Below are 14,592 nucleotides of genomic sequence, written 5' to 3' on the forward strand. Positions count from 1 at the left end.
GTCCTAAGTGTGTCATGGACGTCAGGCAGGAAGAGAAAATGTCCTTGGAATTTTGCCTTTCGGAATGGAATGGAAGGGTGGGGGTGGGAGTGGGAGTGGGGGGATGGGTGACACTCAGGTCACAGAAGCAGGGGTTGGCTGGTGGCTGGCGATGACCTCAGCGCTTGGCATCAGACACACCCAGGCATTTCCTGACAGCCTGTGTGCAAGCTTCTTGGATCCCTTGTCTTACACTCATTTCACTCTGCTCTCTAGCGCCGCCTAGAGACCCTTCTGGGTCCCAGCAGATCTGATGGCTCTGGCCAGCCTGGGACTCATCTCCCGGAGGCTACAATCCGTTCCTTTCCCAGGTCCCCTTGGACGCTCCCCTAATGTGTTCAGCTGTCTCAGGGCCCTGGGGATACAGAGTCTCAAGAGAAAAGCCATGCGTCTGCCAAACATCTTTGAGCCAGAGGAGAAATCAATTTAGGGACAGAACTCGGTCTTTTTTCTCTGATGAAAAGAACTTAGACCCTAAATACTATAAGATATGGTTTAGTCTCATACATGGTCAGTTCAAGAGGAAAGAAAAACTAGAGGGGAAGGAGGGGGGATGGGGGAGAGAGAGAGAGAAAAAATCAAGAGGTAAAAAGAAAAGCCCAAGAAAACCAGGAAGGGGTGAGGCAGGGGAGAGACAGGTCGCCCACTCATCCACCACGTGTCACCCACCCACCACATTCCAGGACTCAAAGCAGTTCCCTCCCCACGCCCTTTTCTGCACAGTTGGCAACGTAGGTAAGTTCTGAGAGTCAGAAGTCAATCTGCGACCACCGCAGCTGCAGGGATTCAAATGCTGCAGAGGAAGCAGAAGGCTTGTGTCTGAGGCTCAGGACTAAGGGGTTAGAGTGAGGAGCAGAAGTCCAAACTAGGACCGTCCGGGGAGATTGTGGGTTCCCCCCACTTTCACAGAGTGTGTTGCTCAAATCAGAAAGCCTTTCCTTTAAATTTTCTTGGTGATAAATTCTCTCTCCCCTTCTCCCATTCTCTTTCCCGCCCCCTCCCTCAGAGAATGCTATTCCCTATGAACTCCACCCCAGTTTCTTATTTTTATCTGTCTTTTGTTTCCTTAATTTGTTAGCTCAGTGGTTTTGTTTTTTTGTTTTTTTGTTTTTGTTTTTTGTAGCATCCAAATCGCCTATTCAATGCTTCATTTCAACCTAACATCATTTTTTTTTTTAATCCTTGTTCAATATTTCATCATCTAAGACTAGATTCTTGGCCTTGTGGTTTGCTTTTGTTGAAAAGAGGCAATGTCCTTGGAATCCTATTGACCAAGTGAAATAAATATCTCGGAACATTTTCTACTTTGGAAGAAAGCATCGTCACCAGATCTTCAGATGCTTGTTCTCTTTGGTACCTGTGGGTTTTCCTTAAGAGTCCCCTCCTCGTGAAGGAGCTACAGTCTCCTAGAGTAATAAATAGAGTTTATTGATCATAAGCTGACCGCCATCATACCAGACATACATATATTCCAGCCAGAGGGAAGATAAAAGGGACATGCCGACAGTGTTTATCTTTTTTTTTTTTTTTTTTTTTTTTTGCCAGTACAGTACAAAGTCTGTCTCTCAGAAGCCTTCCAGGCAACCTCTAGTGTTCCAAATGACGTTCTGGGGACACCTCTAGCTATAAGGGAGGCTGACAGAGCAAATGCTTAGTTCTTTTCTAGGCAAACAAGAGAGGAAAGGATGGGGGCGGGAGAAGGCTAGGCATCCCAAAAGTTTCTCTTTGCCTCCCATCTCCCAGGAAGGCCCCCCACCCCCACCCCCATCCCCGTTCTTCCGGCATCTCAGACAATGAGCCTCTAGTCTCAGGGGTGGGGGATGGGAGGTGGGAGGGGGGTAAGAGGGGGTGGGGGAGGAGGGCTCCTTCAGCCCAGTTCCTACCCTGACAAGATGCTGCAGACGTTTCTCTGGTTTGTGACTCAAAGGCTGCAGGGACGGTGTAGATGCTCAAACTGCCCCCCTCCCACTATGTGTATATTTGGTCGAATGTTTTGTTGAGAATTAGTGAGCAGAAAGGAGCCGGAAGTGCCTAGGTGGCCCTAAGTTGACTGTAACCTTCTATCGGTCAGCTGTGGAATGAGTCATTAGTTTTTACCCCAGGAAGGGGACCAGAATGGGGGAACCTTCAGGGGGAAGAAAAGAAGAGCAGGAGGGAAAAAGAAAGCATCCAGTGGCTAGATCATTAACATGATGGATGAGGGCCTGCAGCCCATCAGCTCAGATAAACACGGAGCTTTCCCTTGGGCGTAAGGGTCCCTTCCACCTCTCTAGCCCAGACAGTCGTCCCTTCCACCTCTCTAGTTAGCCCAGACAGTCGTCTCCACTTCTCTCTCCTTTATTAAGATCTTATTCTTAACCTCTGCAATAGGAAATACATTAAAGTCACTCCCTTTCATAAAGAGAGAGAGAGAGAGAGAGAGAGAGAGAGAGAGAGACTATGTTTCTCTCCAAAGGAAAAGCTTACTGTGTAGCCAAGGATGGCCCTGTCTCCTGTCTCTATCTCCCAGGCATTGAGATTACAGGGACATAGGAAAAACATTTCATGTCCAGGAAGTAGACATTTTCCTATGAACCTGAAATCCCAAATTAGAAAGTGAAGAGGCTATTCTCTTTGAAACTAGCCTGGGCTACACAGTAAGTTCCAGAGCTATGTAGCGAGTCGTTAAAAAAGAAAGTCTTTTCTCTTAGACTAGTGGGGGGGGGGGAACTATCCCAAGGACTGAAAGGACACAGAAGAGGGGGGAGCAGAGTGGGAGCCGGGTGGGTAACAGGGGTGAGGTTACTTCAAAAAACAGGTCCCACCATGGTGGCCCTCTTTGGCCTAACTGGGGAGCAGAAGTGTCCTCACCTAGGCACTGAGGAGGTACAGAGGTGGCCCCAGCCCCTTCTTCTGACCACCATAATCACAAGGAAAGGTATCAGCAGAGGGTAAAAACACCCATCACTCCCACCAAGAGCCCTTTCCAGCACTCCGAACTTACCTGGGGAAGGAAGACACAGCAGTTCACGGTGGTGGTGCAAACGAAGATACCTCCAGATGTGAGTCCAAAGACCAGATTGGGCCAGGAGTGCAAGTATCTGGTGACCACAAAAAGCAGGCCAGCAGTGAGGAGCAGGAGGTTGACTCCGACCATGATGGTCAAAGACTGGTTCACTGGAGGAGAGCTGACATGGTTGGTCAGGCCAGCCAGGTAAGCGCCATACAGCAGCAGCAGCCCCTGCAGGAGGAGCAGGGACCAGAGGCACAGAAAAGGGGGGACCACAGGTCAAAGCGGTACCACGGGGACCAGTGTCCTCATCAGAAACACTGGCTGCGAGCTTTCGCTGACATGTGAACAAGAAACCAGGAGCTAACTCCTTACACCTATGGCTTCTGAATAATGTCACTTTCCGTCCTTTACTGAGGATGGTTTATGAGAGGTTGGCAAGGAGACATCAGATAACGCTAACATTCTCCTGGGCGAAGGTACAGGGTGTTGTGTATGTGAACAGGAGGAGCTCCACAGCAGGGGCAGTGGGCACTAGGAGGTCAGCAGAACCAGCTCCTGCTGATGTATGTGTGTGTAGGGGGTGGGCTACAGATCCATTGTGGCTTGGCTGTGAGTATGGCTGAGTGGCATGTGAGAACTGAAAGTGACCCGTGAGCTGCTTGTCCAGCCCTGTGCTGCACTAGGGCAGCGCCAGAGGGAGGGGACTTATTTGTTTTCCTGGGTGCTCAAAGGCACCATCTGCTTGCCAGGTTCTGCACCTGCAAGACTGGATGCATCTGCGTGGAAGGATGGACTCTGCTTTCTATTCCACACAAAGAACTCCATAGGCTGCCCGTGGCTCTGTGCAATGGGGGAAGGGAAGTGTGTTTCTGGGAGATGAAAGAAGGAAAAAGAGGAGAACAAAGGCAGGCTGGGACTCCAGCAACAGTGCGGGGAGGCACCGGCAACGGCCCTCCATCTGAACTGATTTGTGACATCCCCCGCCTCTACCACAAGGAGCTGGAGCCCAGCTCTTTCCTCTCCTCACAAACATAAACCCGCCTTCCGGGTTCTATATTAGGGAGAAAACAACATAGTAGCCAAACAGTGTTGCTTTCCCCAGGGGCAGCTGCGTGCATATGGAGGTCAGAGCTTTCATCTGCAACACTCAGTAAACACATGACGCCACACACACTAGCCTTTCTAATTTGCTCAAAGCACTAAGCTGCAAATCATAGCTACCAAGGACATTCACAGCGGGGCATGACGGGCGACCAGGCATCCCACAGTGGTGAGGTTAAGGCAGAAGCGTTGCTGTGAGTTTGGAGCCAATTTGGGCTACACAGTGAGACCTTGTGCTGGCTGGCTAGTCTTACGTGAACCTGACACAGGAGCTAGAATTATCTGAGAAGGAACCTCAATTGATAAGATTCCATCTGGTTTCATAAGAATCAGCTGTCGGGCATTTTCTTAGTGATGACTGGGTTAGGGCCCAGCCCATTGTGGATGGTGCTGGAGGTCCTGGGTTCTATGAGAAAGCAGGTTGAGCAAGCTATGGGAAGTAGGCTTCTCGTCCACGGCTTCTGCATCAGCTCCTGCCTCCAGGTTCCTACCCTGTTTGAGTTCCTGTCCTGACTGACTTCCATCATGAACAGCAATATGGAAGTGTAAACCAAATAAACCCTTTCCTTCCCAACCTGCTTTTTGGTCATGGTGTTTCGTCACTGTCTTAGAAACCCTAAGACAAACCCTGACTCAAAACACCACCACCACAGAGCAGGAGGCCTGGCTGACCTGGAGGGTAGAGGAAGGCAAGCCACACCCTGTTTATAACTGGAGTGTGGAGATGCCATTGGGTATGAGGTAAGGCTGGGAGCCAGGGGGATTCCAGAGAACAAGGGAAGTCGGGCCAGGTGTCCTGTTGATTCTGAGATCACATGACCTGGCCAGCACCACCCGCAGGCAGGGGTGACTTTTGAAGCTTTGGCTGTGCTGGACGGTAAGCAGCCAGTGTGGCAGAGGTGTTTCTGACATCCAGTGTTGCAGAGTGGGGTGGAGGGTCAAACCCAGTCACCTCAGGATCTTTGCTGAGCAGAAGGACACAAGGAGAGGCCAGTGGGGCCTGACTCCAGGGAAATTGATACCATTAAGCATGTTTGGTAATTGGATCGTTATTAGTTTTATCAAAGGTGAATAAAGTTAATTCTGTGATTCTGAGAATGTTAAATAATGATTATAATAAAATTTTAATCGAATTAGAATTCTTGCCAGAGAGGGAAAGGGAAGTGAGGAAAGCCACGGTGCCCGTCTCCGAGTGTCATCGAGGTCAGGGGTGGGGCTCAGTCCTACTCAGGAGCTCCTTGTTGGCAGGGACCTCGAGGTTGGTTCAGCTAGTTTTCTGATGCTCAACAACTTGTTCTCTTGTCTCCATATCACTGTAATGGTGGGAAAGGGGGCAATGAGAATGTACAGAAGGCAGCGGAGGAAAAGGCAGAAGGCTGGGCGCAGGCTGGGGTGGTGAGGTGCACCATGTGCTCTGGGATCTAAGAACTGAGATGACAACCTGATGCTTCAGAACCGTCCAGGGCTAGAGGCAGAACATGGATCCTAATTTTGAGCCGTTAGTAGGGGCAGGAGTGGCTGGGAAACTCTCATGTGTGAGTTCTGAGCAGCTGAGAAGAGCGGCTCTAAGAGGCTGTCATCACTGTCTCTAGTTGAGAGGGTTATGTGTCTGAGAGGTTAGATGAGGTTGGGGGTTCAGCTAGGAAGGGGCCAGGGCAGTGTTCAGTGCCATTCTGTAGCATTCAGAGGCTTCTAACTATTTCTGGAATACACGTGAATAGCGGCTATTTGCTTCCTGGATTATCCTTTTTAAAAATAATACTCCCAAGCTAGTTACAGTGGCCCATGGTGTGAGTTCCAGGCTAGCCTCGCTTACTCTGGCAATGAGACCAAGGAAGGTTACATAACAAGACCCTCAGAAAACAAACACCCTCTGCATACACACACCCACTCCCCAAACAGAAAGACAGACCATAATATGAGAGAAACTGAATTCCCAGTGAATTGTGGGCAGGCTAAACGCAAGCACATGGGGAGCTGTACATCTAAGCTCTTCGAATATAAACAGTAGAGAAACACAAGGTTCACAGCTTTGGGACTTCTGCAGGAGCCCAGGTTGGCTCTGAGTTCCCCATTCTCTATCGTCACCTCATTAATTCCCCAATTCTCTTTCCAAACCCATTTTGTTGGAGACAGAGTATAACCCAAGGAGGTGTGTATAGTTACCAACCTTGCATCCCAAAACCAGGGCAATCCAGACATCAGAGTACCGTGAAGCACAGAAATGTGTGTTGGTCAAAGAGCAGGATACATCTCTCCCTGTCACCTGCGAGGGACACAGGGTCAGAACCGCGGGCATTCAAATTCCTGGGGCCACACAGCAGAGCTCTGTGAACTTCCCTGGAGTGGGAACTCCCCCACAGCATAGAGTTTCCCTCTTTAGTATGTCAGAACGGAAATGTGTGGGCAACTCTGTTAGAACCTAAAACCAGAGCGCCTGAGCAGGAGAGAAGGGAGCGAGAAGTGGGTGGCTAGCAGATGCTGGGCCGCTTCGGGACTTACTCGAGGGCACGTGCCTTATCACCACGGTGGTTTCAAAAAAGCTGTGCAGCAAAGTTAGCTACAGGAGTTTTCCACACCAGGAACCATTATTAGCAAACACCCAAAGCCTTATTCACTGCCTCTTCTGATGTGGACTCCACTGCACTCCTTGGCCTGTCTGAATGGATTATTTCTCTTGTTTCACCTCCAGTGAAAGGGGCAGGGTTGTTATCTCTAACTTACTCCTCTGTCTGAAAAGGAGGCTTAGAGTTGATGTGCGGCCTTCCCCAGAGACATGGCTGATACAGACTGGGATTTGAACCACGGTCGAGTGACCACTAAGGCAACCTCAGAGCATCGCCTCCCAACAGGGAGGGAAGGGCAACTCCCTAGAGCCGAACGTTCCCCTCCGTGACTGCAAGCAGAGAGAGCTGCCACTCAGATTCCCTGTGCACTGACATCTGGGGACGCCCACAGAGCGATCGATCGGGAGGGGCACAAGGAGCATTGTGGTAACAGCACAGTTTCCAGACAAGGGGCAGGGTCTTAGGAACTTCTCTTAGGAACAGCCGCTCAGTGGGTTCTACTGAGAGGACAACCCTGTGTATCACGGAAGCCAGCCTAGGTAAGGGATCAGACGGCCGAGAGATAGGCAGCCTCTCACCTTCATGCTGACACCAAGGATCTGGAGGCACTGGATGGGATCCGTCAGCACCCACGTCACGAGCAGGATTACATCAGCCACCACCAGGGCTGCCACCAACCCCAGCAACTGCAGGTCTTTGATAATCTGCAAAACAGCCAAGGTCAAAATGTCTTTTTGCACGCTGGCTGTGTAACACAGACGCTAGAGCGTCCTCAGTGTGCGGAGGTACGTAGGAGCCTCGAATGCAGCCATCAAAGGTGAAACGCACACCCTCACACTGACCTACCAAGTCCATGCTTAGGATCACAAGATGGAGAGCCTTTTCTGTAAGTCTGTTGAGTTACTGTTACTGTTATCATGAAATGTTTCCACTCGTTTAACTGTTTTGGCTTTTTTATTTGTTTGTTTTGTTTTTATTTTTTTGTTTTGTTTTGTTTTGTTTTTGGTTTGTTTGTTTTTTCAAGACAAGGCTTCTCTGTGTAGCCCTGGCTGTCCTGGAACTATCTCTGTAGACCAGGCTGGCCTCAAACTACCTGCCTCTGTCTCTGAGTGCCACTGCCTGGCTTGCTTAATGGTTTGATACTCTACCCTTCTGGCAAATGTCTTTTTTTTTTTTTTTTTTTGGTTCTTTTTTTCGGAGCTGGGGACCGAACCCAGGGCCTTGTGCTTCCTAGGCAAGCGCTCTACCGCTGAGCTAAATCCCCCACCCCCAAATATCTTATAATAAAGGAAATTCGCTTTTATTTCTAGAGGTGTCTCTGTGAGCTCATTAAGAAGTGTAGAGGTTTTTGAGGTTGGAGAGATGGCTCAGTGGTTAAGAGCACTGACTGCTCTTCCAGAGGTCCTGAGTTCAATTCCCAGCAACCACATGGTGGCTCACAACCATCTGTAATGGGATCTGATGCCCTCTTCCGGTGTGTCTGAGGACAGCTACAGTATATTCATAAACATTAAATAAATAATATTTTTTAAAATAAGGAAGTGTAGAGGTTTTAACGCCAGGTTTAGCCGTTAACTCAGAGATGGGATTGGCAGATGGAGGAATTATTAATATTTTCTCTATAGTTTGACTGGTGTGAAGAAAATGTTATTTTAGTGACAATCTTAAATTGATTGTGAGAATTAGTAAAAAAATGTATAAGACCTTGGCAACAAAAACAAACATACTGTCGGACTCGAGGGAGGGATGATCAAAGGATTCTCCCCACCAGCTTTTTTATTTTATTAAAGATTTTTTTCATACGATATATTTTGATCATATCCATTCCCCTCCCCAAGTCCTCCCAGATCATCCCTACCTATTCAATGGAGAGGCCAGACCTACTCCATCTTGGGACCGGCCTCCAGCCTCCGTCGTAAGAGAAACTTGACCTATAGCTGAACCCAGGCTGCACCCAAGTGCCAGGAAGGACCCCATGGCTTGTCCTTGGCCCATACCTCAGAGTTACTCCCTAGCTACTTCCTAGCAACAGTCAATCAAAGATAAGTCTGATTGTCTCAGATGTACTTTCAGGCCTGTAGTGATTGCTCATGGCTTTGCTTCAGAGCACCCACCTGTCATCTCACAGTATTCATACAATTAGATGCTTGCCAGGCTGACGTGCCTTGGCTTGCTCGACATTTCCTGTAAAGCCTTGTCCTGCTGAGAGCTCTGGGCTTCACCCTCCTGTTCTGCTGCGTCAGAGATGGTGGTGCTGCCCAAGCTCGAGCTTTAAAGACCCTAGTGTGATTGCATCAGAGTTGGCTCCTTGGTGGCCTTTTGGGGTTCACACACCCTTCCCGGCACAACACAACCTGATGTCTTTTCTTGAAAACAAAACAAAAGCAAAAAACGAAAAACCAAAACAGATGAAAACAGAGGCAGAAGGTGATACACGCCTTTAGCATCAGCACTCGGAGAGCTCTCTGAGTTCAAGGCCGGCCTGGTTTACAGAGCGGTTTCTAGGACAGCCAGGGCTACACAGAACAACCCTATCCTGGGAAAACAGAACAATACAATAACCCTCCCTGAACCCCCCCCCAAATCCTGACAAGTCAAAAAACAAAAACAAAAACAAAACAAAACCAAGAAAAGTGTAAACAATAACATGGAGTCCATTTTGTTGGTCTGCCCAGGAGTGTAGCTGATATACCCAGTGATACTCCATTCGTTCAAAAAAAAAAAAAAAAAAACAAACACTGATTTTTCCCTTTCCCAGCAGGTATCTGCTGCAAAGGGGCGGGGACCCTTGATCAATGTTCTCTTCTCTGCGCTGGTATCCTGTCTGCCTTGAACCTGCATGGGTCCTGTGTGCACTAACACGGTCTCTTTGCGTTCCTCCGTGTAGCTGTCCTTTTGTGTCTGGATAACACTCTTTCTGCCTCCTCTGGTTCTTACAATCTTTCTACCTCCTTTTCTGAATAGATCCCTGAGCCTTGAGGGGAGGGATTTTATAAAAAGAACGCATTTGGGCTTAAGCGCTCCAAGGTCTCTGACTTTCTGCATCGCCCTGGGGTCTCTGTGTCAATTACAATTCACTGTAGGAAGAGGCTGCTTTGGTGAGAGCTGAGCGGTGCTCTGGCCTCTGGATATAGCAGCAACCGCTGGACACCGTTTTACCTTGATGTTCCGTTAGCAGGGTAATAGCAGCAGGCCCATGACTGATCTAGGCAACCTCAGCGGCATCAGGGATGGACTGCATCTTACAGAGTAGGCCTTCGATCCAAGTAAAAAGCCTTTGGTTGCCCGTAATATCTGTGTCTCTACAGCCTGAGTACATCTCGTAGGCCGCTCTGTCGGAGGTCACAGAATTTGCAGATAGGTGATAACTGATGCTGACTTTGCTTCTCTGGTAGCATGGGGAGCCCCCCAGCATCACAAACACCGGTCAATAGGAGTGAAACTTCCAGTGGGGCACCAGCCCTGCTTTCTTCATGTTCAATGACATAAGTAAGTTGTGTCTTTGGCAATTTCAAGGACTTGCTACAACGTTATGGAGAAGAGCCTTGGTAACAGCCTGTGATTTTCAGGGTGGTAGTGTTCTATAGGACTCCCTAGACATATAATGTAACAATAAATAACCCATTCTTGGCATTCGAGGGTTTACCTGCTAGCATAAGACATCTTATGGGCATTGTCTCCCCGTTATATGGTGACTTTATTTAGCTTCCGTATATATGTATGGAAGATATATATATATATATATATATATATATATATATATATATATATATATATGAAAGCTTCTATAGTAATAAGTTTCCACATGGCTCTTCAAAGGCCTTTAGTGCTTCCAGGTTAGTTGTCCCTTCCTATGTTTCTTCTTCTTCTTCTTCTTCTTTTTTTTCTTTTTTCTTTTTTTTCGGAGCTGGGGACCGAACCCAGGGCCTTGCGCTTGCTAGGCAAGCGCTCTATCACTGAGCTAAATCCCCAACCCCCCTATGTTTCTTCTTTTCACTGATTTTCCACCCTCCTCCTCATTTAATTCTCCTCGGTCTTCCCCCTCATTTTGATTTTCTTTTTCTTGGGGGGGGGGGAGGGGGAGTGGCAGGATCTCACTAGTTCTGGCTATCCTGGAACTCACTGTGGAGACAAGGTTGGCCTCCAAGTCCCAGAGATCTGCCTGTTTCTGCCTCCCGAGTGCTGAGATTACAGGCGTGTGACACCATACCTGGTTTCTAGTTTTCTCTTTATATCTCCATAAGTCCATACTCTATTCCCCTTTCTTTGGAAGATTCCCTCTTTCCTGTTCCCTCAAGAGCTGCCCAGCTTCTGAAGTTATATCGAAACGCATATGTCTAAAACTTAAAAGCACGATAAAAGAAAACATGCAATGTTTGTCCTTTTGTGTCTGGGTCACCTCACTCAGGATTTTTTGTTCTAGCTGCATCCCTTTACCTGCAAACTCCATTTTCCTTACCAGCTGAATAATATCCCGTGGGGGAAGGCAAGTCACTTCATTATTCGCTCATCACTGATGGACATCAAGGCTGTTTCCAGGCTCTTATGAATAGAGCAGCACTGAGCACATATGAGCCAGGTCTCTGTAGTAAGATGCACAGTCCTTTGGTACATGCCCAAGAGTGGAAAAGCTGGATCTTGTGGGAGCTCTGTTGTCAGCTTTTGAGGAACCCCCACACTGGTTTCCACAGTGGTGGTACCGGTTTGCACTCCCACCAGCAGTGAATAAGTGTCCCTCCTTCCCCACACCTTTGCCAGTAGGTGCTGTCATTTGTTTTTTATTAATGTTGGCCATTCTTTCTGGGACAAGGTGAAATCTCTAAGTATTTTTAATTTGAATTACCCTGGCAGCTAAGGATGTTGAATACTTTTTGAAGTGCTTGCGAGCCATTTTTTTTGTTTTATCTTTTGAGAGCTCTATTAAGTTCTATACCCCACTTTGAAATTGAGTTATTGTTTTGATACTCATTTTATAGTTCTTTATATACTCTAGATAACTAACTCTTATCAGATGTATAATTTTTAAAGACTTTTCCATTCTGTACGCTTCTGTTTTGTCCAAGTGATGGTGCCATTTGCTGTACAAAAGCTTTTTAGCTTCATGAAATCCCATTTATTAATTGGCATCAGTGTCTTGTTCAGAAAATCCTTTCCTGTGCCAAGGAGTTCAAGCCCAAGTCATATTTCCTTTCTCTTTTTTCTTTTTCTTTTCTTTCCTTCCTTCTTTCTTTGTTACTTTCTTTTTTCCTTTTCTTTTTCTTTTCTTTCTTTCTTTCTCTTTTCTTTCTTTCATACTTACTTACTTTATTTTTTTTTGTTTTTTTTTTTTTTTTGTTTTTTCCAGACAGGGTTTCTCTGTGTAGCCCTGGAGGTGCTGGAACTCACTCTGTAGACCAGGATGGCCTCAGACTCAGAGATCCACCTGCCTCTGTCTCCTGAGTGCTGGGATTGCCCATTTCCTACTTTCTCTTTACAGATTCATAATATCTGGTCCTATGTTGAGGTCCTTGATTCATCAGGAGTTGAGTTTTGAACAGGGTGATGGATATGGTAGATTCATGCTCTTGACAACCACCGAAAGAAAGAAGCAAGCCAGTTAGAACCCATGGTGTTTACGGGAGCGAGATAAACCCATTGCTTAATTAAACTGCTCACACAAGAAACTGCTACTGCTAGCAATCAGGGAGAAGACACGCTCTGTACTGAGGAGCAAAGATAAAGACAGCGCCAGACCATTTAAGGCCAAGTGAGAAGACAGCTGGGGAGGGGCATCAAACATGGAAACAAAGGGGAAACTTTCTGAGACTGGAATACAGCTCAGTGGTAGATCCTTCGACCAGCATGAGACAAGCTCTACACACCATCTCCAACCCCACACAACAACCAAATGGCAATATATCTCTTCAAAACACAGTCAAAATAAAGGCTTTTCCAGCTCCACAAAGTTGAAAGAGTTCAGTGCTTGCACACCCATTCTAGAATGTACATAGACTTCAGATAAAAAGGGAATGATACCAAATAAAAATAAGGATGTAAGGCTGGTTGAGGCTACCCAAGGCTTTAATCCCAGCACTTGGGAGGTAGGAGGAGGTACCTCTCTGTGAGTTCTAGGCCAATCAGGGCTACACAGTGAGACCCTGTCTCAAAAACAAACAAACAAAACAAAACACAAAAAGTGTGTACAGGAGATTGAGACCATTGGAAAGGGAAATTACTCAGGAAAATATGTGGTTTAGTTTTACTAAATACCTTTAGAAGTTAATTGTTTAATGAAACCACGACAACTGAATGGGGTTTGTGTATATACAAAAATGGAAGTGATAACAGAAAGATTGGGGGCGGGAAGGAGTGGACGTAGTTGCTTCAGAGTGGCTATGCAATGGCTGTGAGAAGCACGTCATGGTTTTACAATCACACTCAACGCAATCCAGACGCTGAAGAGGAAGGACAGGTCCCAACTCACTCTACAAGATCAGGATTATCCTGATACCCAGACTAGGTAAATATATTATAGGAAGAGAAAACTACAAAGCAATAGCCACTAAAAGTACAAATGCACAAATCCAATCAAAATTCTTATTAAAAGGAATTTAACCAAATACAAAGAGTATAACATAGCGTGAGCAATTCGGGGATATCTCAGGAATGCATGGGTTGATTGAGCATCTTACAATCATTTAGCACAGTTCACCACATAAGTAGACTAAACAAGGAAATAATATATAATTTCAATGGACGTGGGAAAAAAATTTTTTAACAAAACTCAGCACTGATATTGATAAAAATTCTCAGGAACATAAGAATAAAACAGAACCTTTTGCAACTGAAAAGCAGTTCCTATGAAACCACAGCTGAACCATTCTTTTGTTTGTTCTTTAAAATGTTTTTATTGATATACATAAGCTATACATGAGGATGCATAATGCAATTCATTATAGCTTTTTCCTATAAATCTCTCTCTCTCTCTCTCTCTCTCTCTCTCTCTCTCTCTCTCTCTCTCTTTTTCTCGGTAAGGATAATCATAGATTATCTCACAGCACCCAACTCATGCTTAGGAGAGAAGGGCTGAGTACCTTTCCCATAAGTCAACAATAATTGGAGGGGGCGGGAAAGATGCCTCATCTATGAGAGCCCTGGCAGAGGTTCAGTTCCCAGCATCCATAGTGGAGGCTAGCAAACATCTCTAACTCAAGTTCTAGGGGCTCCGATGCCCTCTTCTGGCCTCCTTGAGCACCACATACACACGGTACATAGACGTGCATGTGAACAAGACACACATATTTATATACAAATGAGAAAGAATGATGGAAGGTTATTTTGCTCTTATCACCCCAACTTGAAGTTGTACTATTTTTTGAACAAGTTCTACCAGATGAGAATTCTTTATTCATAAGTGACATCTATACAGAGAATCTAATGGAGTCTATTAAAAAAGTTGCTAGTGGCAGTGGTGCCACATGCCTTTAATCCCAGCACTTGGGAGGCAGAGGCAGGTGGATCTCTGAGTTCAAGGCCAGCCTGGTCTACAGGGTGAGTTCCAGGACATCCAGGGCTACACAGAGAAACCCTGTCTTGAAAAGTAAGCAAATAAAAAAGTTGCTAGAAAAATCTGCATACGGTAGAACAACTGTGAGTACATTTTGGAAGCTGAGACAGGAAGTTCACCATGAGGCCAGTCTAGACTCCATAGGTCAGCCTGGACTAGATTGTGAGATTGCTTTAAAAAAATAAAGCTACCAGAACCAACAGACAATTTAGCAAAGTTGCAATATACAAGATCAGCTCCAAACTCCACCGTTTGCCTGTATCTGAGTAAAGGCCAACTGTAGTGGTTTGAATAGGTTTGCCCCTCCTAGACTCATGTGTTTGAATGCTTGGCCCATGGGGAGTGGC

The 14,592-nt window shown here is 46.5% G+C and overlaps 1 protein-coding gene across 2 annotated transcripts in view; it reads right to left on the reverse strand.

The window, feature by feature from the left end:
• Gpr156 (G protein-coupled receptor 156) overlaps positions 1-14,592 on the reverse strand; it is a 92,787-nt gene that overhangs the window by 11,695 nt on the left and 66,500 nt on the right. For both annotated transcript variants that reach the window (NM_153295.2, XM_039088048.2), the window contains 3 exons: positions 7,278-7,403; positions 6,303-6,398; positions 3,023-3,259 (listed from right to left, as the gene is read on the reverse strand). In NM_153295.2, coding sequence (NP_695207.2) covers positions 3,023-3,259; positions 6,303-6,398; positions 7,278-7,403 — 459 coding nt within the window. The remainder of the gene's footprint in view (positions 1-3,022; positions 3,260-6,302; positions 6,399-7,277; positions 7,404-14,592) is intronic.

The sequence above is a fragment of the Rattus norvegicus genome, chromosome 11, assembly GCF_036323735.1.
Source record: "Rattus norvegicus strain BN/NHsdMcwi chromosome 11, GRCr8, whole genome shotgun sequence".
Taxonomy (NCBI): domain Eukaryota; kingdom Metazoa; phylum Chordata; class Mammalia; order Rodentia; family Muridae; genus Rattus; species Rattus norvegicus.